Genomic DNA, 23,537 nt, shown 5'->3' on the forward strand with positions numbered 1-23,537 from the left:
TCCTGAATATAAGAAAGCAACCAGCTGAACCCATACCCTGGCCAAACACATTTTATAGCACTTTTTCTATGATTCCAGTGCTATGCGGACGACACTCCGCTCATTTTCAGGCTACCCTTAGCCACCTCTTCTCCCTCCATCATCCCTGACTGCCTGTCCGCCAACCAGGAGTGGTGTGCTGCCAATGATCTCTGCCTTAATGCCAGTAAGACCGAGATTCTCCTCATTGGAACACCTACTCCCTCCTTTCCTGTCACTCTCTGGCCGGCCTCCCTTGGCCCTCCTGCTACCACCTGTGAGGCTAAAAACCTTGGGGTCATCGACTCCACACTCTCATTCTCTCCTCACACTTCTGACATCTCTAAGAAGTCACATTACCAGCTGCACCTCCTCAGAGGCATTCTTCCTTTCCTCTCCTTCCCCCCAGGTGCTCAATGTCTCCAGAGCTCTGGTTCTCTCTAGGCTGGACTATTGCAACAGCCTCTTTCTAAATCTGCCTGCTTCTACTCTCCGCCCTCTGCCTCTCATTCAGAACAGGACTGCGAGACTAGTCCTTGGCCTCAAGCCCACGGATCGTATCTCTCCAGGACTGAAATCTCTGCACTGGCTCCCAGTGGCTGCAAGGATTAAGTTCAAAACCCTCTGTATGGTCCACAAAGCCTTCTGGGGCCTGAGCCCTGGAGCCTCAATACCTTCAGCTCTCTTCTAAAATATCTTCCTTCTCGAGCTCTTCGCTCATCCACCTCCAACTCCCTCACGGTCAGTCGCTTCTCCGAGCAACGATTTGGTGGTAGATCTCTTTCCTCGGCTGGGGCCTACCTCTGGAACAGCCTCCCCGTCTCCCTGAAACATGGAGAATCATCTCCGGTTCCGGAAGCACCTCAAAACCTTTCTCTTTGCTTCTACCTTGTCTCCTCCTCTACCCTGCTGGCTTCCTGGCCGATACTGAAACTGCACTGGTCACCTGCACTGGTCACCTGGCAACCCCCCTGCTCTCAAGACCAGCCCCCCCCCAGTCGCACACCTGCACTGCCTTCCTGCCAACCCCCCACACTTAGGGACTGTTATCTACCCCTACAGTTCAACCACTAGCACTTGACACCTGATGTGTGCACTACCCTTGCACTTCCCACCAGCTGGCCGGACACTACCGATTGTTATTTATTATCCCATGTACTGCACTGTCCCCTTCCCCTTGCCCCCGCACTTTCCTCCTTCCCCCTTCCAATGCACTTTGCACAATCTGAATGACACCTGGCCTAGTAGGATCATTGTCTGTCTTCTCTCTGTTCCCACTCTCTTGCCTCGTCGCGCCTTGAAACACTTATGACATGATATGGCATTTTGTTTTGAATATATAACATCTCAGCATCGGTCTGTCAACCTGCTGAGCTACCCTGGTAGGCTCCTACTGTACAGCGCGTCTATGGATCGCTTAATGTACTAAAAGTGGGTGTACCTGTGTCATGGAAGTGGTTTAAAGTGGAAATGGACAGTGTGGTGTTTGGAAAGATGCACATGAAAGAAATTGCACCATTTTTTAAATATTATTTTGAACATTTCCAGGCGAGCAGCAGTGCTACTGTGATATTTTCATTGCGTGGTCACAATCCTGCCCCAACCCCTCTGACATCTCTGGCAAAGAGCAACTTGCTTAAGAAAGACAGTGTCGGGGGCGCACAAGACCAACTCTGGTACTACAGGCGGCCTGCAGAAGCAGAACGTGATATTGACATCTGCCAGGGAAATTGCAAGCAGCTCCATGTGGCACAGCAGCCAAGCTCCCTGCCCGCAATTGAGACGACCAGGGTTCGGATCCTGATCAAGAAAAATAACCGCAAAAACACAGCACTGAATAATTTATCTTAAAAAAGTGTTTCTTTTTCAGTATTTCCAGCGCGGGCGACTGAAGAGGCTCAGGCGAGCTACTAGTCGCACGCGATCGACCGCTTGGCGACCTCTGCCCTAGACCTTGCTTCAACAGCGCTTGGGGATTCTTCCTGACTTCCCGCAGCAGCTCTGCAGCTTCAGACCCACTTCAGCATCTTTCTCACCAGACCATACTTCTGTGCTGTGCTGTGGGTGCTTCCAGCAGTCAGCCTCTTGGGTTTCTCAGCATTATCAGTGTAGACTGCCCCCTCAGCATCTCTGCGCCTTGGTCTGCTCTTGCCATACCCATCTGCGGACCTTGATCCTTCTCACGGTTCCTCTGGGGAGCCTCTGCCATTCAGGTAGTCACTCCATTTTTGTTTGTGCCCCCATTAAGGTCTGCAGTTGAAAGCTTGACCGCTCACATAGGTTCTTTTGCATGATCCCTGCGGATTGTCACCTGCAACTTGACCAGGTCCTTTCCAGTTTTGCATCTTCAGGATATTCACCCCTATTCTTCCTCATCGCAGCCCCCCCCTACTTCCTGTATGTTACAAAGGGTTGGAGAGGGTGGTGCTGAAGGAAAAGTATAGGGATTGGAAGCAGTGATGACATCTTTAGATTCGTCACACAAGTCATTGCAAAATGCAATGAAGGTAAGTTGGGGCTACAAGGGGGTTGAGGTTGGATCAGGGGAACTGCCTTAGTCAAACAAACATTGCACTACAGAAGAACAAGTTACTTACCAACTGGTAATATTCTTTCAACTGGATGTTCCTCCAATGTATTCCTTATCTTTGACATGCAATGTCCAGGTTCGGAAAACATTTTCGGCAGAGGACGCCCTGCATCAATGGCGTCGATGTCCCTTGAGGGCCTCCATCGAATAGAATAAAGCACCGCCTTACCAAAAGCAACGTCCTGAGTGCGGAAAGTATCCAAGCAATAATGCTTGATGAACGTGTGCAACGATGAGCACGTTGCAGCATCACAGATGTTTTGAATAGGGGACCCCCCCTCCCCCCTTTGTAAGGCTGTGGAAGAGGCCATGGCTCTGGTGGAGTGTGCCCTCAAACCCTCTGGTCGGTGCATGCCCAGCCAGTCTAACAGTCTGAAATCGTAAGAATGATCTACCTACACAAGGCATGTTTTGAAACAGTTTGCCCTAATTTGCATCTAGTAGATCCTATAAAGATCAGTTCATCCACTCAATTTGGACGTCCTAGACACATAAAAACTTAAAGCTCTTCTACGGTCCAATCTATGGAGCTTTTCTTCCTCTGGGATGCAGCGGAGGATAACACGCTGGCAGAACAATTTTCTGATTTAGATGAAGTCTGCTACTATTTTAGGTAGGAAGGAAGGTTTAACCCTCAACACAACCCTGTCCTTGTGGAATACGGTAAATGGTGGGTTTGAAGAGTGACTACAACTCGCTCACTCTACGTGCAGATGTTAGAGCAACCAACAGTATCGTTTTAAAGGTTAACAACCTCAATGGGGATGTGTGCAAGGGTTCAAATGGTGCACACATTAAACAATTTAGAACCAGGTTAAGGTCCCAAACTGAAACCTTAAAAGCAGAAGGTGGGAACACAGTCAGAAATTGAGTTACCAATGGAATTCTGAAGCAAGACTCCTCCAATGAGCGCTGCTAGATAACCCTTAATGGTCCGAATGTGAAGACCTTTGTGTGCTAATGAAAGCAGAAAGGATAGCACATTCGGAGTCAAACATAGAAAAGGATCAACATTCTTTTCCCTGCACCAGAAACAAAATCTCTGTACTGTTGCCTTTGGAATACATTTTGTTGCTGGCCTTCTTGCCGAAAGCAACACCTCCATTACGTCATCTGGGAGGTCCCGATCCTTGTATCTCAACCTTTCAGAACCATGCATGAAGGTTGAGTGTGTTGACCTCTGGATGGAGAACCCGACACTCCCTCTGCGAAAGAAGATCCTCTCTTTGTGGAAGACGTACCAGAAGACAGATGGGCATGTCCGGGTACCATGTTCTCCTGGCCCAATGCAGGGCAATTAGGATCATGTGGCTCCCGTACCGTCTCAACCTCCTGATTACTTGAGGAATGACATGGATCGGCGGAAACGTGTATAGCAGTGGAAAATCGCAATCCACCACAAACGTGTCTCCTAGAGCTCCTCTGAGGAAATTCACTTGAGCAGTACCTTCCACAATTCCGGTTGATCCTGGTCGCAAACAGATCTATTTGAGGGGTTCCCCAAAGGGCAAAGGTCTCTTGAAGGACTTCCTGAGCTAGTTCCCACTCGTGGGAGACTGTGCTCTGCCTGCTCAGAGCATCTGCCGCCGTGTTCTCCTCCCTGGCCAAGTGAACTGCGGATAGGGAGATTCCTTCTCTAATTGCCCAGTACCAGAGCTGCATTGCCTGTCTGCACAGTGATAGTGACCCTACACCTCTTGTTGAGGTAATGCATGGCCACTGTTGTCTGTCATTAAAAAGACATTCTTTCCCCCGACAGAGGGCAGGACGGCCTTCAGCGCTAGTCTGACTGTCCTCCGCTCCAAACGATTGCTATGTAGTTTGGACCACTGTAAGATCATTGGTGTGGGCTCCCCACCCTTTGAGTACAAAGTCAGTCACTACAGTTGTCCCTGGCCATGGTTGCCAAAAAGGTTCCCCCCTTCAGGATATTTTCCTTGCAGGCCCACCATAGAAGATCCTTCGTAACTTTGATCGGGACTTGCAGGAGATCGAACATCCGTCCCGAGAACTGGGACCATTGTGTACGAAGAGCCCACTGTGGGGATCTCATTCGTAGACAGGCCTCTGGCACCAGGTAACTGCAGGATGCCATGAGGCCGAGCAACCCTAGGAATTCAAAGGCTGGAAGACAGTAGGCATTCTTACACTTTTACATCTGGAGAAGGTCTTGAGCCCTCACCCTGGGTGGCAAGCAGAGCCCCCCCCGCACCCACACCCCAAGGACATGTCTAAAACAGCACCGATATACTGAAGCTGTTGGGAAGGTGTCATGTGCGACTTCTTGAAATTGAGGGAGAAGCCCAGTCAGTGTAGGGAGTGGCAGGTAACGCTGAGGTGAGTCAAGGCTTGTTCGAGAGAACGTGCCCTGATCAGCCAATCGTCCACATAATGTTAGACATGAATTCCCCCCTCACCCCCCCTGCCTCCTGAGATGTGCTGCAACCACCATCATTAGTTTGGTGAAGACCCACAGCGTGGAGGTCAACCCGAAAGACAGGACTCGAAACTGATAGTGCAAGCCGCCAACGGCAAACCTCAGGTATTTCCGGTGCTTGAGATGGACTGACGCATGAAAATAAGCATCCTGAAGGTCCAAATGCACCAACCATTTCTGTATTTGGAGGGCCTGAAGGATCTGAGAAAGTGTGACCATCTTGAATGTGTCCTTCCTGAGGAGCTTTTTCAAGGATCTCAAGTCCAAGATGGGTCTCAGTCCTCATTCCTTTGTGAGGATAAAAAAATATGGGGAATACCAACCCTTGTTCCTCTTCGCTACAGGCACTGGTTGTATTAGCACCTTTCTCTAGCAGGGTTAATATTTCCTGCACAAGGAGCAAATCTGGAATCCTCAAAGTGTTTCCCCAGTGGATTGCTGCGAGGTTGCATTATGAATGGGAGGCAATGAATGGCTCGCCATTCTTTCGAGATGCTGAGACAGTCTGCACCCCACTAGTGACACATAACGCAAGCTCTTAAAGTGGTTTTGAAGCGGTTGCTGCAGCAGCTGCTGGCAAGGTAGCTGGAGCTGGCTTAGCACCTCTATCTCATCAACCATGAGGGAACTTCCGTTGGTCTCTTTGACTGCCCATTCCCCTCGCTTTTCCAAATGAGGAATAGTAGTGAAAAGATCGCCCCCTCCATGGCGGTCCCACCGGACGAAAAGGCTGAGGTTGCTTAACAGCGGCCCCTAAAGATTTCCAGCCACCTTCGAGGTCTGTAACCTCTCAAGGCTCTCGTCGGCCTTTCTGCCAAAAAGGTGAGACCTGTCAAATGGCACATTGAGACAAGCCTGCATAGCCGGTGCAAAACCTGAGTTCCGCAACCACGCAAATCTGTGCATCACGATGCTTGTGGCCATGGACCTGCTGATACTATCTGCAGTGTCCAATCCAGACTGAAATGGACTCGCACATGGCTTCCTTGTGGTCCTTAAGAATAGCTAGGAAGCCGTTCCTTTCATCCCATTCTGGAATATGCTCAGCCGCCATGGTTATGCACTCCCACAGAGTGTATGAAAATGTTGCTAAGGGACATGTGGAGTTGGCGGACTTCAGGGACATACTCCCAGCTGAAAATACCTTCTGTGCCCATCCATCCACTCACTTGTCGCCTCTATCAGGAGGGATGGTAGGGTATGCTGCCTTGTTTGAGGTAGCCGTGGCTGCCTGGACCACCAGACTCTCTGAAGTGGGGTGTTAGGACAGGCAGCCGGTGGTCGCTACTGGAAGGGGGGTTATTTACTTGTAAGGGACTTGTCCACCGCCGGATAGGTGTCCGGGGTCGCCAAATTTCTGGCCACCCTTTTTTGCATAGCCACATGGAAGGGTAATATGGGGTCAGTAGGCAGACCTTGGTCTAAAATATCGGTCAGATCATCCTGATCAAATTGTACTGGGGTCTGGACCAGCCCAGATACTCCACCACCCTGGACATGAGCTGCCGGTATGAGGAGTTGGCGTGGTCCCCTGGATCTGGCCTTCCAAACACCAATTCGGGAGAGGCGTCAATGCTGCTGGCATCATGTAAGGTGTTGCAAAGGTCTTGCATTCTACTCTCTTCTGATATCAAGCATTCCGGCACATTGGGGGTTCCATACTGAAGCCCAAAAGAAGCATCCTCCTTATCAGACTTTTCTTCCTCCTCAAAAACGGACACAAGGGATTTAAAAAAAATCCTTCTTGGGTAGAGTGCTAAAGGTCTTTTGACGACCTTGAGCAATCGCCAAGTCTCGAGCGATCTTTCTCCAATCGAGACCTTGAAGGTTCTCGTGTGGATGTTAAAGGATATTTGTACAGCGGCCCATCACCACTGGAGTGGTCCCCTGGTGCTCTGGTGGTACTGAAAAAAAGGGGGGGGGCGTTAGTGGGAATAAGCGGGAAAAGTGCAAGAGAGCAGTGATGTGCTGTTGGCAGCCTCCACCCGGTTAACACACGTTATGCTGGGCTTGGATGGTTTTGCCGGTCGGTAGCCGTTGTGTGCTGTTGTGCAAGTCTATGTGTGGTGTGTTTTGCAGTGAAGTGAAGTTTGTGCGGATTGTTGCGTTTATAGGCTTGTGGTTGAGAGATGTATGCAGAGGGTTGAAAATTGTTAGTGGATATGTTAGTTGAGCGAAGCGCTGAACTTCCACGTTTCCTCTCCGACTGGGGCGTTGCTAGGAAGCAAAACTTCCATGTTTCCTCTGCGGGTGGAGGCGCGAGCATCTCCACACCTCCATCCAGATCTGGGACCAGCCAAGACCCCACTGTCCCTTCCACACATGACACCCACCCACATTCGTAAGCGTGTCCAAATTTGGTCCGACTATCTCCGTCACACGAGTCTCTTTGCGGGGTTAGTGGGTGTTAGGGAGAATTCTCTGTTAAGGCTAATTTCCCAAACCTAGTGAGTCCCCCAGCAGCTTTGCTGGATTTTTGGGGTTTGTTTTTTTCTCCTGCTAAGAGTGAGACTCTTTCTCCCACTCTTAAACATGATTTGAGATATCCTTTGACTTTGTAATGTGTTTTATGGGCTATGGGGTCTTTTACTCCATAGGGTTTCATGTGGTTTTTGGTAAGTGTGTTACAAAGCACCCTCAGTGCAGTAACACAGGGGTGTCATAGTGACCCCCAAACAGACTCCATACCCTGGGACTGACTACTGTCTCCCAGGGCATGTAAAGTCACCATTGACTTTACTAGTCTTAAATTGGGAACAGAACCTGTACAAACCATCATATTGTGGAAGTACTGGTAGGGGTAATTAGATTGCCCCTGGGTCTGTTTTTCGAGGGGGCACTGTGCAGTCCCCCATCGTCAGGTTTCTGGCTAGTGGCAGTGGTTACCACGCAAAATATTCCTTAAGAATATTTAGTATGGGATTTTCCCATTCATTTTAAACGCACCACTTTTTGGTGCAATGTTAAAGATACCGCCAGGTTATTTATTTTATATTTATTTCCCGGTTGGTCTTTTTGCCAGGACTCGGTTTTAAAATGGCGTTTGTGTTTGCCTCCAACTCCAACCGAAGTCGAGTCCTTTGTTCCCATTTTTGGCGGGTTTCTCCACAGAAGCCTCCAGAAGTGGTGCCACTCTGTCTGGGTCTACAGGATGTGTGGGAGGGGGGGGGGGGTTTAGGCACCCTGGACTGAGTTGCCTCGGCAACTCAAGTAGCACTCTTGTGCGATTGGCCCTTAGCATGTTTGAGTGACAGCTAGGACTGATGAATGGGGGTTTTCTGCATAAAAGCAGGGCTTTGTGGACTGCGACTTTAGACGTCGCCACAGGACCAAAGAATCCGAAGAGGGAGAAGCTGAGCCGACCTGCAACGACACCACCAGTGGAGCCCTGCTGAACCGACTCACCACTTCTTCCAACGACAGGAGATCTTCATCCCGAAGAGTTTTCTTCCTTTGACTGGTGGGGATAACCAGTTTGCCCGCCTTTTCGCCTTCCCGGATCATCTTGTGGCCGCCTTGCCTGTGCCAAGCACCCCGACAACCAAGATACCACGTTTTACCACTACCGCAAATAAAAGGGTAGTACCTTTTAACCGGAGAACTCCGCGGCTGGTTTCTACCCTGGCAGTGCAACAACCTTGTTTCCTCCACGTCAAGATCTTCTCTTCCTCTGGACGACGCTGCGACTTGCATCCACTGCCAGGAACAACTGCCCCCGCTGGAGGATTCGCTCCACTTTCAAGGTACTGTGTCCGCCTGGCCTCCCTTGCAACGGTATGTGTGGGGTGTCTTGTAAATACTCATCTTACCGCTTGGGTTGGCCCTAGGCTGGCTAACTGAACTTTTCTGAGCTGAAGGGATTCCTTTTTAAACTCTCTGCAAGACTTTTCAAGCCTTTTAAACTGTGTGATCGTGGGCGCATTGGTGTTCTACTATCTCCAAGAGGGAGCCTGGCCTCTGAACTTTTTGTTGACAAGTAGACTGACTTTCCTGCCTTGCTGGGTGCTCCTAAAGTATTGTGTTGTGTGCTTTTCCTAATTTCTGCCTTTTTCCCTCCCTTTTTCTTAATTTATTGGAGTGCCACCTCTGCCTGGAAATAAGTGGTGTTAACTAAGACTTGTCTAATAAGGAATAAGGGATGTATATATTAATAGTGACTGTTTTTGAACTTGCAGACAATAATAGTGCTAGAGTGTTTCTAAGTGTGTCTTTAAATAAATAATTATATACTTGATACCAAAACTCTGGTCAGTGTTTGCTTGTGCTACTGTATATTGGTACCTATCTTGTATACTCTATATACTGTCTAACTCTTCTTGAAAGAAGTCTGGCTGCTCAGCCACAGCTACCAGGTAAATCTGGGTGGTACAGACTGCTACCAATTGGGTTTACTGCCAAAACCTGTAGTCTTAAGCCTTTTGCAGTGGTCCCTAAGGGAACTGCACAGGTTTCTGCCTAACATTATGACTCCACCAAAGTCTAGCCCAGATAGCCTTCTCATTCCAGTCAATAAGCAGCATCGGTAAGCCAAAGCCACTCCCTCCAGACTTAGCAATGGTCAGCATTCACAGTTTAACCAGCTGCTCACGCAGGCTGCTACTTGCCGTCCACTCAGGCTTGATGGCGCACAAGTTTTTGGTCAAGACTGCTCCTTGCCAACTTCAATCGAAGGCACGGACGGAGGTTTTCCCTGCTTTTCGAAGATCTTGAACATCTCTACCCGGAATGCTTACAACTCTGCGGGTGTCAACCTTTTAGAAGGGCATTTCACCCTTTGAGGGGTGCCACCTGACATGGACGATGAGGAAGGTGACCGGTGGTGCCTCCTTCTTGAACGCTTCACCGAGTATGAAGAGTGGCGGGAGCCACTGAGCGACATTCAACGCTTCTTACGCCGGACTCACAAGCAGGTCGGGACTTATGGGGCTTGGATATTTTGCCTACCTGCAGCTTCCCCTTTCGCTCCCGCAAGGTCTTTCCCGTCATCGCCTGACACTTCGAACAGGAATCGGTGTCATGGTCTTCGCCCAGGCACCACAGACAGACAATGTGGATCCATGACAGACATCTTGGAGCTGCACTCCTTGCATTTTCTGAAACCCGACCGAGGGGTTGTCACTGTAGAAGATAACATTTTGTTCGAATTTATTTAAACAAAAAAATATAACTATGCAGTTAGAACTGAACGAGGTGCGCTGAGTTTCGAAGCAAACATGTTTGCGGAAAAAGGGAACTGAGGCCAACGGGGGGGTGTGTGTGCTACTTATAACATCTGATGACATCACCCTCGATGGAGGCCCTCGAGGGACATCGACTTGACGCCGTTGGCGCAGGGCGCCCTCAGCCGTATTTGTTTTTTTTTTCTCAAAGCAGCCATAGCTGGATAATAGAAGGCAAAGATGAGGAATATGTTGGAGGACACAATCCATTTGAGGAGACTACTTACAACCTAAGGCATAAACCACTGATATTCCCCTACTATAGTTATCCCAAAATAGAAATTTGAAGGGTAAATAACCAAGAACAAACAACTACCATGATTTGGAGACCACAGTTTTATTACCAAGCCAAGAATTTTGAGCACTGGCAAACAAATGAATATTCTTGCTGGAGAAACAGCTGCTACCTAACTATTGGGGTCAGGGACATGCTAGGACTACATAGACTGCACACATCTTAGGTGTTGCTCCATCGGTTTGAAGAAACTGCTAGAGCTAGGTTGAATGAAGACTTATTTTGGGCTTCTAGGGCCTCAACGTTTTGCTCCTCCCACCCTATTTTTCTTTGCTTCATCGACTTCTTTATGGTAACCAGAGGGCCTTCTGAAGTTCCGTTCCCATTACGTCCCTTCATATCTTAGTGTATGAGGTATTGGGTCTCCCCTGAGGTGCCCAGTAAGAGGGGTGCCTCAAGTACTGGCTTAGGCCAGTTAAGGTCCCTCAACTAGCCCCCTGTGTTCCACTAACCAACCAGTACTCATCCGACTCTTGCTATCTGCCCCATTTAGTGATTGTTTTGTGCAGGGCTATTTAGGCTGTGTCCATCCCCTCTTACTTTACTGTTCCTATAACTTGGAGATTTACAGTCTACCGACATGCTGAATGAGTTTGCCCACTGATTATCGCCCTCACTAGGCAATACTTACCAAGTACAGTGGCTTGGGCATACCCTGGTTTGTTTTGCCATTAAACAGGTGCAGTCTTGTCTTCTTGAAGGCTCCTGGCAACTCCACACATTTGCTGGGTCAAGCCCTCCACTCTTGAGCAGTTTTCTGGGCCGTTTACCATGGTTTAGGGTCAGAATCAGAATATTGGCCGTGGATTACTGGTGATGTCCAGCAGGTGGCTGATGCCTCAAATACCTAGCAGATCATTAGTTTACGACTTGTATGCTTGCAGCGGATGTGCCCATCGTTGGACTGTTGCGGAGGTCTTCTTTTGTTTAGCGAGCTATGGGTAGCCGTTTTTATGGGTTCATTCATCTTCCTCACTGGACTTTCCACTCCAGGCTCAAAGGTAGACGTTGTGGGATAGTCATTAGCCTAGGGTTCAAATCACTGGCAACTGCATCCTGAAAAGCACCCGTGGAGAAAGAAAAAAAAAAAAAACAGTTTACTCAACTGGTTGTTTTAGGTCACTGGAGCCGTTTTCACAGAAGTAATTGAAGCAAGTACTTACCTTGGCCTGGGTTGGGCAAATATTAGAGACAACACTGTGGTCTCTCCCCTGGTCCATGGTAATGGTTTTTTTGAAAGAGGGGGCATGAAGAGAAATCGTCACTGCATTTCCCATAGACTTCTATTGGGTTTGCATGTCTTCTGCTACTTCTTCTGGGGCTTGGGTCCATCTCTCACCTATGGGGTCGCGTGCAGATTCTGCACCAGAGGGAGAGACCACATGTCCCTCCATTAAAGCGGATGGCCCTTTAACGTTTCCCATTGATTGCAGTGAAACTGAATTTATTCCGGAACGCTCCTAAAATTGACTATGGGGTACATACCTGCCCCTGGACAATTCTACGTCCCGTAAGGGGGCAAAGTTTCATAATTATTGCACTTACCTTCAATTTTATATTCATTTTTACAGTCATAACATGCATTTCCATTATGGTAATATACCTTCAACACCAATTGTTTCTATAATGTCAATATTTTTTGCAGGCTGAAATGTTTAAGTAAAGTAACTGTCTCAAACATGTTTTGATTTTTGGAAGCTTTTGGCTAAAGTTTACAAGCGTTTTATTTTCCTAAAGGCGATAATGTATTATATGTGACTGCATTCATTCTTGTATACTGACCTCAGTTTCTAAATGATTGTGGATTAATGTTGTAGGCCTTGGGATTTTTCATCATTGTTTTCCTGTTGGTTAAATAGGACATTTCCCCTTTTTATCCCATAACCTACTGTTAAGATGGATTTCCAATTAGCCCTGGGGGGAGGACACCTTCCTATGGGGAGCAGGGAAACCACAGAAAGGTTGGGCAAACCAAATCAAGCTCAGGTAGCAGAGCAGCAATGCTTTGTATCAGGAAGGTTGTGAAGAGTGGTCTAGGCTACAGGTCCATACAGAGCAACACCAATAATTTTAGACAGGTAAGAACATACAATAGTTTATTAGGCCTTTAAATTTAACAAAGTAAATAAAACATTTGGTCAAATATTACAACACAGCCTTCCAAAACAGATATACACATTAACTAAATGACCAGTGAAACACAGGCAAGTACTCCTATGCTTTAGAAATAGAACACACTTCAGGATAATGATAAAACAGCTTCCCGAGCCCATAAAATCTAACCTTGTATTTGTTTTATTTGTAACGCGCACCGTCGGGCCCGTAGGCATCAGGGCGCAACTTAGGACAGGTTACATAACGAGCATACATATATTCACATTAGGTACAGTGCAAAATATTCAGGGCATACGGTAATATACATGATTTACAGCAATATACATAAATTACAGAATATGGAATTAGGGCAGGCGTTAAACTGGACATGACACCCTGGTACATAAGTCCAGGTTTCAAGGCTGGTTGAATTAAGATTACCTGGGAACCGGTGCCCAGAAGTCACTAGTTCTAAAGTAGCTACTTTTCAGGTAGGTTTATAAAGAGATGGTAGTGCAATTGGTTATGGTTAATAAGAGTCAAAAAGTTAGATAAAGTAAAATAGAATAACCAGGCCTGAACCGGCCAGTCAGGAAAGAGGATTTAGAGACAGCACTTTATGCCCATGTAACCCTATGGATAACAGGAACAGCTATGTAAACTATAACTCTGCACAATCTCTCCTCGACCCCCGACTCAGATTCTTCCAGAGAATGCAGGTGTTTTGGAATCCATTGCAGACACGATCTTATGCGCTTGGTCTGGTCAAGGAAAACCTGGGTGCAGAGGACATTTCTAGAGGCTCAATAGGCATAATTGCAAGAGTGCAGGAGGGGGGTTTGTTTGAGACTGGTTGTTACCAACCATTTCAGGGGTCAAAGCTCTGACGAGGATCTTCTTGAGATCAGGCAGAGGAGCAGGAATTCACCAGAACAGCACCAGAGTCAATGCTGCCCAGCTACAAAGGTCATCAGCATGCTGCTTTTCATCGTGCGGGAGTTGTCTCCAAAGAACATCTGCTGAAGAGTTTCAGGAGCCCTCCTTTTATCCAAAATTCAGGCTGGAGTATGCCCAAACCCACCAATGGTATGGATCTGCACCATTCAAACATGCAATCATGGATAGCCACTAACCAGAACTTCTGCCCAGAAACTGACATTAAGGCACCAGGGATGCGATTAGGACTAGACAGTCCCCGCCACTGCCTCGGGCACCACACAATAACCACCACCTAATCGATGAAAGGCAACACTTTCTCCAGGAAATGGATTACCATAGAAGGCATTTCCTGACCTCAAAAGGCAAGAAGGTGGCCAAGGAACAAAGTAACAAAAACTCAGTGGCACGGCCAGACTAGAGTGCAGGCCATTTGCAGTAAATGCAAAAGTGCACAAGTAAAATGCTACAATATCACTGCTGCCACCAGCTTGTTGTAGGCACACTGTAAATGTAACAAAAAAGCTATTATATAAAATGTTATAAGGATATAAATTATCCTAACTGCACCTCTGTTGGCAATTGTAAAACAAGAATTCTAAAAGTCCGTTTTAGGGACTAGCTAATTCCCCCCCCCCCTAAGAATGAGCAAGCAGAGAAGAGAAGGCTAGACACCATTTTGGCGGCGAGTTCCGGCAAAAAATCCCAACCGGTGAATTTATATTAAATAAATAAACAGGCAGTATCTTTAACATTGTACCAAAAAAGTGGTGCATCAAAAACCAATGGGAAATCCCATTGGGAAATATTCCGGTGTAATATTTCCGTGGTATCCACTGCCACCAGCCAGAACTCGGCGAGGGGGGACGGGACAGTACCCCGTCGACAACAGACCCAGGGGCAATCTACTTGCCCCTACCAGTACTTCCACAGTAAGATGGTTTGTACTGGTTAAGTTCCTAAGTTAAGACTAGTAAAGTCAATGGTAACTTTACAGACCCAGGGAGACAGTAGTCAGTCCCAGGGTGTGGAGTCTATGTTTGGGGGTCTCTAAGACACCCCTGTGCTACTGCACTGAGGGTGCTGTGTAACACATATTCAAAAACCAATGATGGCCTATGGGGAAAATTACCCCCCCAGCCCATAAGCACATAGCAAGTCACGTCCAAGAGTGAGGATAAAAGAGTCTCACTCTTGGCAGGAGAAAAAAATAAACCCCACAAAATCCAGCAAAGCTGCTGGGGGACTCACTAGGTTAGGAAATTCAGCCTAAACAGAGAATTCTGCCTAACATGGCCTAAATGAAATTCCGACATCACCTTCAGAAGAAAGGAAGGACAAACTCCAAGGACACCCCTGTCCTTATGAAATACAGTGAAGGTGGCTTAACTGAAAGTGCCTGTAACTCACGCATCTGCGAGCGGAAGTGACCGCAACCAAAAATACAGTTTTAAGAGTTAACAGTCTCAAAGGACAAGAATGCAAAGGCTGAAACGGAGCAACCATCAGAAACTGGAGGACAAGGTTCAAATCCCAACCGGGCACCTGGAAAGGTGACGGAGGGAACACATTAGTGAGCCCCTTTAGAAACTGAGAAATTAAAGGAATTTTAAAAATAAGAACACTCAGACGAGCGCTTAAATATGGACATCGCCGCCAGGTAACCGTACCCACTTGCAAGCCTCTGTGGGCTAAAGAAAGCAAAATACAAAACCACAGGAATGTCACATGCAAAAGGATCCACATTCTTAACCCTGCACCAGTCACAGAACTTTCTCCAACGGCAAAGGGACTTAGTTGCGGGCCTTTTGGCCGAAAACAACACCTATATCACGTCTTCAGGGAGGTCCCAATCCTTATACCGCAACCTTTCAGAAACCAAGCGTGAAGGTTGAGGGGTCTGACCACTGGATGGAGAACCGGACACCCCTCCCGTGAGAGCAGATCGTCTCAGTAGGGAAGACGACATGGAGGGCAGATGGACAAGTCGACAAGGTCAGGGTACCACGTCCTCCGGGCCCACGCTGGAGCAATGAAGATCATCTGGGAACCAAACATTTGCAACCTCCGCAGCACTTGCGGGATGACCGGGACTTGAGGAAACGCATACAGCAGTGGGAAAGACCACTCCACCACAAACGCGTCTCCTAAGGCTTCTTTTGAAGGAAATTCCCGTAAGCAGAACCTTTCGCACTTCCGGTTGACACTGGAGGCGAAGAGATCCAATTGAGGGGTCCCCCAAAGGGCGAAGATCTCCAGGAGAATCTCTGGAGCCAACTCCCACTCGTGAGAGATTGCGCTCTGCCTGCTCAGAGCGTCCGCCATCTCGTTTTCGTCTCCGGCCAGATGAACTGCCGAGATCGAAACTTCCTGCTGGATTGCCCAGAAACAGAGCTGCATCGCCTCCCTGCACAGAGGAAGTGACCCTGCCCACCCCCTTTTTGTTGAGGTAGTGCATGGCCACTGTTGTCCATCAGGATCAGGACATTCTTTCCTCGTAGTCGGCAGAAAAGTCTTCAGGGCAAGCCTGATGGCCCTCAGCTCCAACAGATTGATATGGAGTCTGGACTCAGACGGAGACCAACGACCGCTGACTGTCAACTTGTTGGTATGAGCTCCACATCCCGTGAGAGATGCGTCTGTCACGATCGTCACCTCCGGCCAGGGTAGCCAAAAAGGAGCCCCCTTCATCAGATTCCCTTCGATGGCCCACCACAGAAGGTCCTGGGAGACCGAGGACAGCACCTGAACAGGGTCCAACATCCTGCCGGAGGACAGACCACTGGAGCTTGCGTGCCCATTGCAAAGATCACATCCGCAACCTGGCCTCTGACACCAAAAGAATGCAGGATGCCATGAGGCCGAGCAATCTCAAGAACTCGAACGCTGGGAGACTCTGGGAAAGTTGAAACTTGTGCACCATCTGCTGAATTTGATGATCCCTTTTCCGGGGGAGGAAAACACTGCACCAAGAACGCGTCGAGCACTGCTCCGATGTACTGGAGCCTCTGAGTTGGTGTCAAATGGGACTTCTTTAAGTTGAGGGAGAAGCCCAGCTTGTAGAGGGAGTGGCAGGTTACTGACAGATAGGACTTGCTCGGGAGAGCGCGCCCTGATCAACCAATCGTCCAGGTAGGGGTAGACGTGATCCCCCTTTCCTGAGGTGCACTGCCTACCAATACTATCATGAGCTTGGTGAAGACCCTCGAGGCTGAGGTCAATCCGAACGGCAGGACCCCGAAATTTAAAGTGCGAGTCGCCAACCGCGAACCGCAGGTACTTCTTGTGCTTAAGATCGGCACATGAAAATAAGCGTCCTTGAGGTCGAGAGACACCAACCAGTCCTGAAGCTGAAGGGCCTGGAGGACTTGAGAGAGAGTAACCATCTTGAACTGGTCCTTCCTGAGGAGTTTGTTCAAACCGCGCAAGTCCATGATGGGTCTCAATCCCCAGTCTTTCTTGGAAATCAAAAAATAAGGGGAATACCATCCCTTGTTCCTCTCCGCTACAGGCACCAGTTCTAGGGCGCCTTTCTCCAGCACGGATTGAATTTCCTGCGCAAGGAGCGGATCCAGACTCTTCAAAGAGATTCCCCGGTGGATTGTTGTGAGGCCTCTGCCAGAAAGGAAGACAGTAGCCGTGGGCTACGATCTCCAGAACCCACACATCTGAAGTAATGGCACGCCACTCTACAAGATGCTGCGCCAGCCTTCCCTCAACCGGCGAACCATGGGACATGGCCTCATGACTGAGCTGAAGCGGCTGCAGCGTTGCCTGAGGGCAAAGAGGCAACTGCCGTGCAGCCTTGGCACCTTGAGTACCTTGCTTTCCACCTCTGGCACTGCTACGGTGGCCCCTTTGACTGGCAGCTCCTCTCGCTTTACCAAAGGATGAGTAATAACGAAAGGAACCTCCCCTCCATTGCTGTCCCCTAGGACAAAAAGGCGGAGGTTGTCAAACTGCAACGTCCAGCGACTTCGCTGCAGCTTGGAGGTCTGCAACCTCTCAAGGCTCTCATCAGCCTTGCTGCCAAAAAGATGTTCACCGTCAAAGGGCATGTTGAGGAGCCAGGCCTGCACATCAGGAGCAAATCTTGACTTCCGCAACCATGCAAACCTGTGTAATACGGTGCTCGCCGCCATGGACCGGCTGTCGCAATCTACCATGTCCAAACCCGACTGAACGGCCTCACACATGGCATCCTTGCCATCCTGAACCATGGTAAGGAAGCCATCCTGTTCATCCCCTTCCGGAATATGTCCAGCCGCTAAGGAAACAGTTCCACAGAGTGTGCGTGAAACGTGACAAGGCACATATGGAGTTGGCCGCCTGAAGCACCATACCCCCTGAAGAAAACACTTTCTTCGCCCAACCATCAAAACACTTGTCGTCCCGATCAGGAGGGATGGTAGGATACGACGCCCGCTTTGCTGGGGCCATAGCCGCCTGCACCACCAAGCTCTCCAGAGTGGGGTGCTTTGTCAAGTAGCAGGGGTCGCTACTGGCTGGGCAGTATTTTTGCGGCAAAGACTTGCCCACTGCCGGGAGACTCTCTGGAGCAGTCCAAGCCACCACCACCCTCTTCTGTAGAGCCATATGGAACCGCAGTACCCGGTCAGTTGGTGGACCTTGGTCGATGATATCCGTAAGGTCATCCTGAAGAAAATCCCCTGGGGGAGGGGGGGGCAGTCCACCCCAAGTACTCGGTGACCCTAGACATAAGGCGCCGGTCTGAGGAGTTGGCATGAGTGCCAGGCTCAGGCCTACAAAACTCCACCTCCGGAGAGGTGACTAGACCACTGGAGTCGTGCAGGGACTGACGCAGGTCCTCAATTTGGCTATGGCCCGAGAGAATCTCATCTGGCACCGTATCAGGAACCATGCCATCATCAGAGCCCTCATCCACCTCTGAAATGTACTCAAGATGGCGGTAAGAGGGCACAGAATGGGGAACAAAGCCATGCTTGACCTTGGCCAGAGCCTTTCTAGTGGGTTCCACCGTGCCCCGGGGTACCCCCGTCGAAACAGCCTTGAAAGGCGTCGAGTGAATTGGCGTAGACACCGAACGCGGCGCCGACAGCATTGAAACAGGCCTCAAGGGCGGAGCCCCAAGCGTGTCCCTCGACAGTCTGGGGGGCTGGCGACTTCTTCAGAGGCGGAGCCTCGAAAGAGTCCATCGATGACCTCGGCGCCACAGGCGTCGACGTCTTCCTCGAAGACACCACAGGTGCACACGGTCTCGAGCGTGTCGAGGACCGGGGACCTGGGACAGGCATGACGAGAACGATTCCCCTTGTCCGAGCGGGACCTTTCCTGCGAATCGTGCCGACCACCCTAGCCCGAAGGCATGCGAGCGGTGTCTCGACCGATCACGACCAACCCCACTCGGAGGCGCGGACAGACCAGTGCCCTGCGATTTGAGAATCGCTAGCATTTTCTTACCGAAGGAAGCCCATTCCTCTGGCGTCGCATGCGTGGTAGGATAAGCGACCCGCCGACGGGCGGAGTCCTCGGATGAGGACGGGGGAGGCGACCGATGACGGCGCTTCCGGCAGTGCCTCGAAGAGGCAGAGGAATGGCGGGACCTACTCCGGGACCGAGACCCACTGGACTTCCGACGACGATGTGGAGAGTCGCCCCTCGAATCGTCCGAAAGCCCCGCAGACCTCGCCTTCCGTGGCTTGGACACCTTACCTACCGAGAGTTTCTTCTTGCGCAGCCAAATCCTGCTCATAAAGTCATTTCTTTACTTTGTGCTTGAAAGGGTGGAAGAAAGGCTCAATTCTTAGTGCAAGAGGGAGTTCCACAATTTGGCTGCCAGGACTGGGAATCTTGCCACCGTGCTTTTTGCAGCTTAACTCTGGGCATGCGCAGAGAATCGACTTGGGTAGATGTAAGGGGGTCGTGTAGATGTGGTTGGATAAGTATTCAGGGCACAGTTCGCTTGGCAATTATGAGTCAGGGTGAGTTTTTTCAGAGCTATTCTTTGGTCGACAGGGAGCCAAAGGAGGTTCCGTCTGGTGTCCGATGTGTGATTTCCTAGGAATGTTAACACCTAATGGTGTTGTTTTGAGTTACCTGCAGGTTATTGATATTCCTGAGGCTAGTACCAAGGTACAGAGCATTGAAATAGTCCATTTTAGACAATATGAGGGTTCTGGCGAGGGTGATACAATTAGTGGTAGTGAGAAAAGGTCTACGTGCTGTTATCAGTTCGCATGTATAAGCTGATGCCACAGCATTGGTTTGTCTGTTGAGTGATAAAATGGCATCAAGACAGATACCAAGGGTTTTTGTATCATTGGACAATGCTGAATGCCTTAAAGGCTAAGTCCAATTTGTTCAGTCTTAAGCGAAAGCCTAGTATAAGTAGCTCAGTTTTTTCATCGTTCAAGCAGAGCCCATGGTGAGCCATCCAAGCGTGGATGACCGCATAAACCTTGTTGAGCGCGTTTGAATCAGATATATGGTCACCAGTGATAAGTATCTGGGTGTCATCTGCATAATTAGTGTAGGCGACACCCAGATAGTTAAGGATATCAAAGAGTGGCTTAGTAAATACGTTGTAAAGGGTGGGGAAATGCACCCAGTACTGGTGATGGTTCTGCCGAAGCAGTGGGTGAAAAGACCCTCATGGTTCCATTTGCCAGGAAGGATTTAATCCAGGAGGAGGCTTCATTAGAGAAATGGGCAGCAGTTTCAACGTGGTGGCAAAGTACGAGTCTATAAAGAGATTCAATACACCAATCAATTGAAAAGACATACCACAGTGCATTTTGAAGTTTTCAGAAGTATTGTGTACACGACAATCTAGAACAAATTTGGAAAAAAAGAAAATATATTTACATTGACAAAGAAGGGGACTATCAGCATGACAATAGCCAGCTCCAAATCAGGGTTTTCTATTGGATTCATCAAGGCTACCTGCAAAACAAAAAAGGAAAAGCAATTAAGACTACAAAGTAGAAGTAGTATGTAAACTACAATTGAGTAATGGAGCAAATACAATGAGAGGACAATAGGATTGTTATCGCACACACCGAAAAAAGTACTGCAACGTAAAGTGGAAAAATTGAGAGAATTCTTTTGCCACAAGTCAGCTAATCAATGTGTTGTCTAAATGCAAATGTTTGTATTATGTTGTGAAACTGAATTTTAAAAAGTTGGTAAATATAAGTAATGTTCCATTTGATTATATCCATCCAACAACAGGTGTATGCACAGAGTTCTAAAAGATTTACTTGGAGTTATCTTTGCAGCCTAAAAGCAGAATTCAATAAGCTACAAAACTATAGAAAATTGCGAAGGAAGACCAAAGTTGGAGTTTCGTGAATTTACCTTCGGTTGAAATTGAGATTTCAACCTTCAATTGAAAATCAGATATTAAATCTGGAGCAGTTTAATGGTTCTTGGATTCATAATAGAATATCTAACCACCAGGATTTGGAACCAAAGTTCAGCTGTGTCTCACCTCTCCTCCAAGCAGACAAAGATTTATCAGAAAATCAATGTTAACATGTCTTCTATAGATTCCCACAGTCTAATTAGATCAATAGGTACTTCACTAATTTGTAGCAAGATACAATACAGAATGAAAACTCTTCCTTTCTGCAAAAAGGACCTCCATATTATATTGGGAGAAGAAGCAGGAAGTCTACGTTAATTCTCCAGGAATAATGTTTTCCGATTGGGCAATGAGGGTTTAAGAACCTTTTCTCAGAGATGAGGTGTCTCTACAGAAGGGACATACTCTATGGGGCAGTTTCAACAAAATGCATTCAACAAGTGTTGCTAGACTGGGGTTGGGATAAACAGATTCTAGGGGGTTTCTTTACAACCAAGAGAGATATAGCACCCAGCAGCTTTCACAGTTGAATATTCTCAACCTCTGTCCAGGTCACCTTCCTAAGCTAGGTTCGGCTATTCGGCTCTCTCCCAAGAGTCACAGGTACATTGGGTTCTTCTGCCTCTCTGGTCCCTTGGATATATCAGTTTCCTCTTTCAGTTCTACCAGCAATTCAGCTCACCAAATAGCCCTGCACATTCGTGTTCAGCACTCTGCTTGCTTCCATTCTCCCTAAATGATGAAACTAAGCCCATTTTATAATCCCTAGTCCAGACACGGACTTCCCGATTGGCTGAGTTGTCCAGCAGTGACACCAATTTAATTCACAATGTGTTTATCGTGTCGCCTTGCTTCTATAATATATTTATGATTCCCTTTTTCCAGATGCTCAAGAACGAGGGGATCGTATTTGCAAACTATGCGGATGACACCCAATGTGTCATCCCCATATCTGGTTCCCAGGCAGAAGATGAGGCAAGAATTAACGAAATATACAAGAAAATCCAGGATTGGATGGTACTGAATGGCTTAGCTTTAAATAGCTCAAAAAACGAGCTTCTAATTATTGGCTCAGAGGCCAAATTAGACAAACTAGGGCCTAGCTATAAATCGCTCATTATAGATGATTGCCACATTAAGGTTATGAGCAAGGTGAAAACCTTAGGCATTTACTTGGACAAAAACCTTAGCATGAATGCCCAAGTGAACAACTTGGTCTCCTCTGCTTCATACTTTCTTAAATTGTTTCGCTGTTTGAGACCTTTCATATCAGAATCCAACGCAGAAACATTGGCAAGGGCCATAATTGGCTCTAAGATTGACTATTGTTGCAGCCTACTTATAGGGTTGCTGGTATCTGACATCCACCGGTTGCAAGTTATTCAGAATGGAGCAGTCAGGGTTGTGAAAGGCTTATCAAGAAGAGACCATGTGTCGGAGGCCCGGCGCAGCCTCCACTGGTTACCGGTTAAGGCCAGGATTAGGTTTAGATTGCTTTTTATCACCCAGAAATGCATACATGGAGTTATGCCACTTTATTTAAAAGAACTAGTTTTAGTAAAAAATAACATCCGCTCCCTTCGTTCTGATGAAACAAACACTTTGGCTATGCCACGTGTGAAAACTAAAAAATCCAGAGATTCGGCCTTCATCTCAGCAGCTCCCCTTAATTGGAACTCATTGCACGTTACATTGAGGAATACTAGTCCCGTAAAAATCTTTAAAAAGGGGCTGAAAACTGCGCTCTTTTCGTAGGTCGGATTCTCATCTGAGTATTCTTTCTGCATATGAACCTTCTGCTTCTAACTGGGTTTTTCTTTCTTGTCCGTTTGTGTATTGTGAGTGTTTCGTTTTGAAGCGCCCTTAAGCCCTAGGGTACCTGGTGCGCTATATAAATGTTAAAGAAAGTTTGACTAACAGCCCATTTTTCTCCCTCCAGGTTTGTTCTGTTTATGGGTGAGGTGGCGAGGTGGCAAGAGGGCATGATGCTGTGTGGGTTTGGGTTTCTGGGGCCAATTTGTTCACTTTTCACAGTGTTCGTTTTGGAGGACAGTGTAAATGCGGCAGCTTTTAGGGATGGCTGCTGAATGGTGAGAGTGGGTTTCACCTAGGTGAGGGAGTGATCTCTTTCTCCTTTCAAGAACGGCTAATGAGGGGTGGAGGGAAGGAGGGTGGGGGCAGGGGCAGTGGCCCTGCCAGGGTCTGACTTGGGGTTAGGGTTTGACTCCTGTCTCCAGGGAAAGTGGCCCAATTGTACTTGATGGGGTTTGAAACACATGGTCATCAGGCTGATCAACATGTGTTTCAAACCGCACTAATCGGATTAGCTTTCTACCTTCCGTCTCTAAAGAGGGGAAATGAAATGCATTGGACATGAACAGTACACTGACTCAATATGGAGAGGGATGATCCCTTTGGGGCAGGGCCAAGACAGATTTTCATATGGTTGAACTCCTTTCTAACTGGCACAGATCGGACACCAAATTAGGTAATGGAAAGAATGAATTTAATACAGTTCCTAGCATAAATAAACCAGAGCATCTTAAGGAACTGGTTGAGAACTTTGAATGCTGCAATTAACAGGGTCAAAAACAAGCCTGATC

General features: G+C 48.1%; 1 protein-coding gene across 2 annotated transcripts in view; it reads right to left on the minus strand.

Annotated features, from left to right (window-relative positions):
• Positions 1–23,537, minus strand: part of STIMATE (STIM activating enhancer) — a 620,507-nt gene that overhangs the window by 413,971 nt on the left and 182,999 nt on the right. For both annotated transcript variants that reach the window (XM_069643543.1, XM_069643541.1), the window contains exon 6: positions 20,436–20,513. In XM_069643543.1, the coding sequence (XP_069499644.1) occupies positions 20,436–20,513 (78 nt within the window). The remainder of the gene's footprint in view (positions 1–20,435; positions 20,514–23,537) is intronic.

Source organism: Ambystoma mexicanum, chromosome 2p (genome assembly GCF_040938575.1).
Source record: "Ambystoma mexicanum isolate Mex_15411 chromosome 2p, UKY_AmexF1_1, whole genome shotgun sequence".
Lineage (NCBI taxonomy): Eukaryota > Metazoa > Chordata > Amphibia > Caudata > Ambystomatidae > Ambystoma > Ambystoma mexicanum.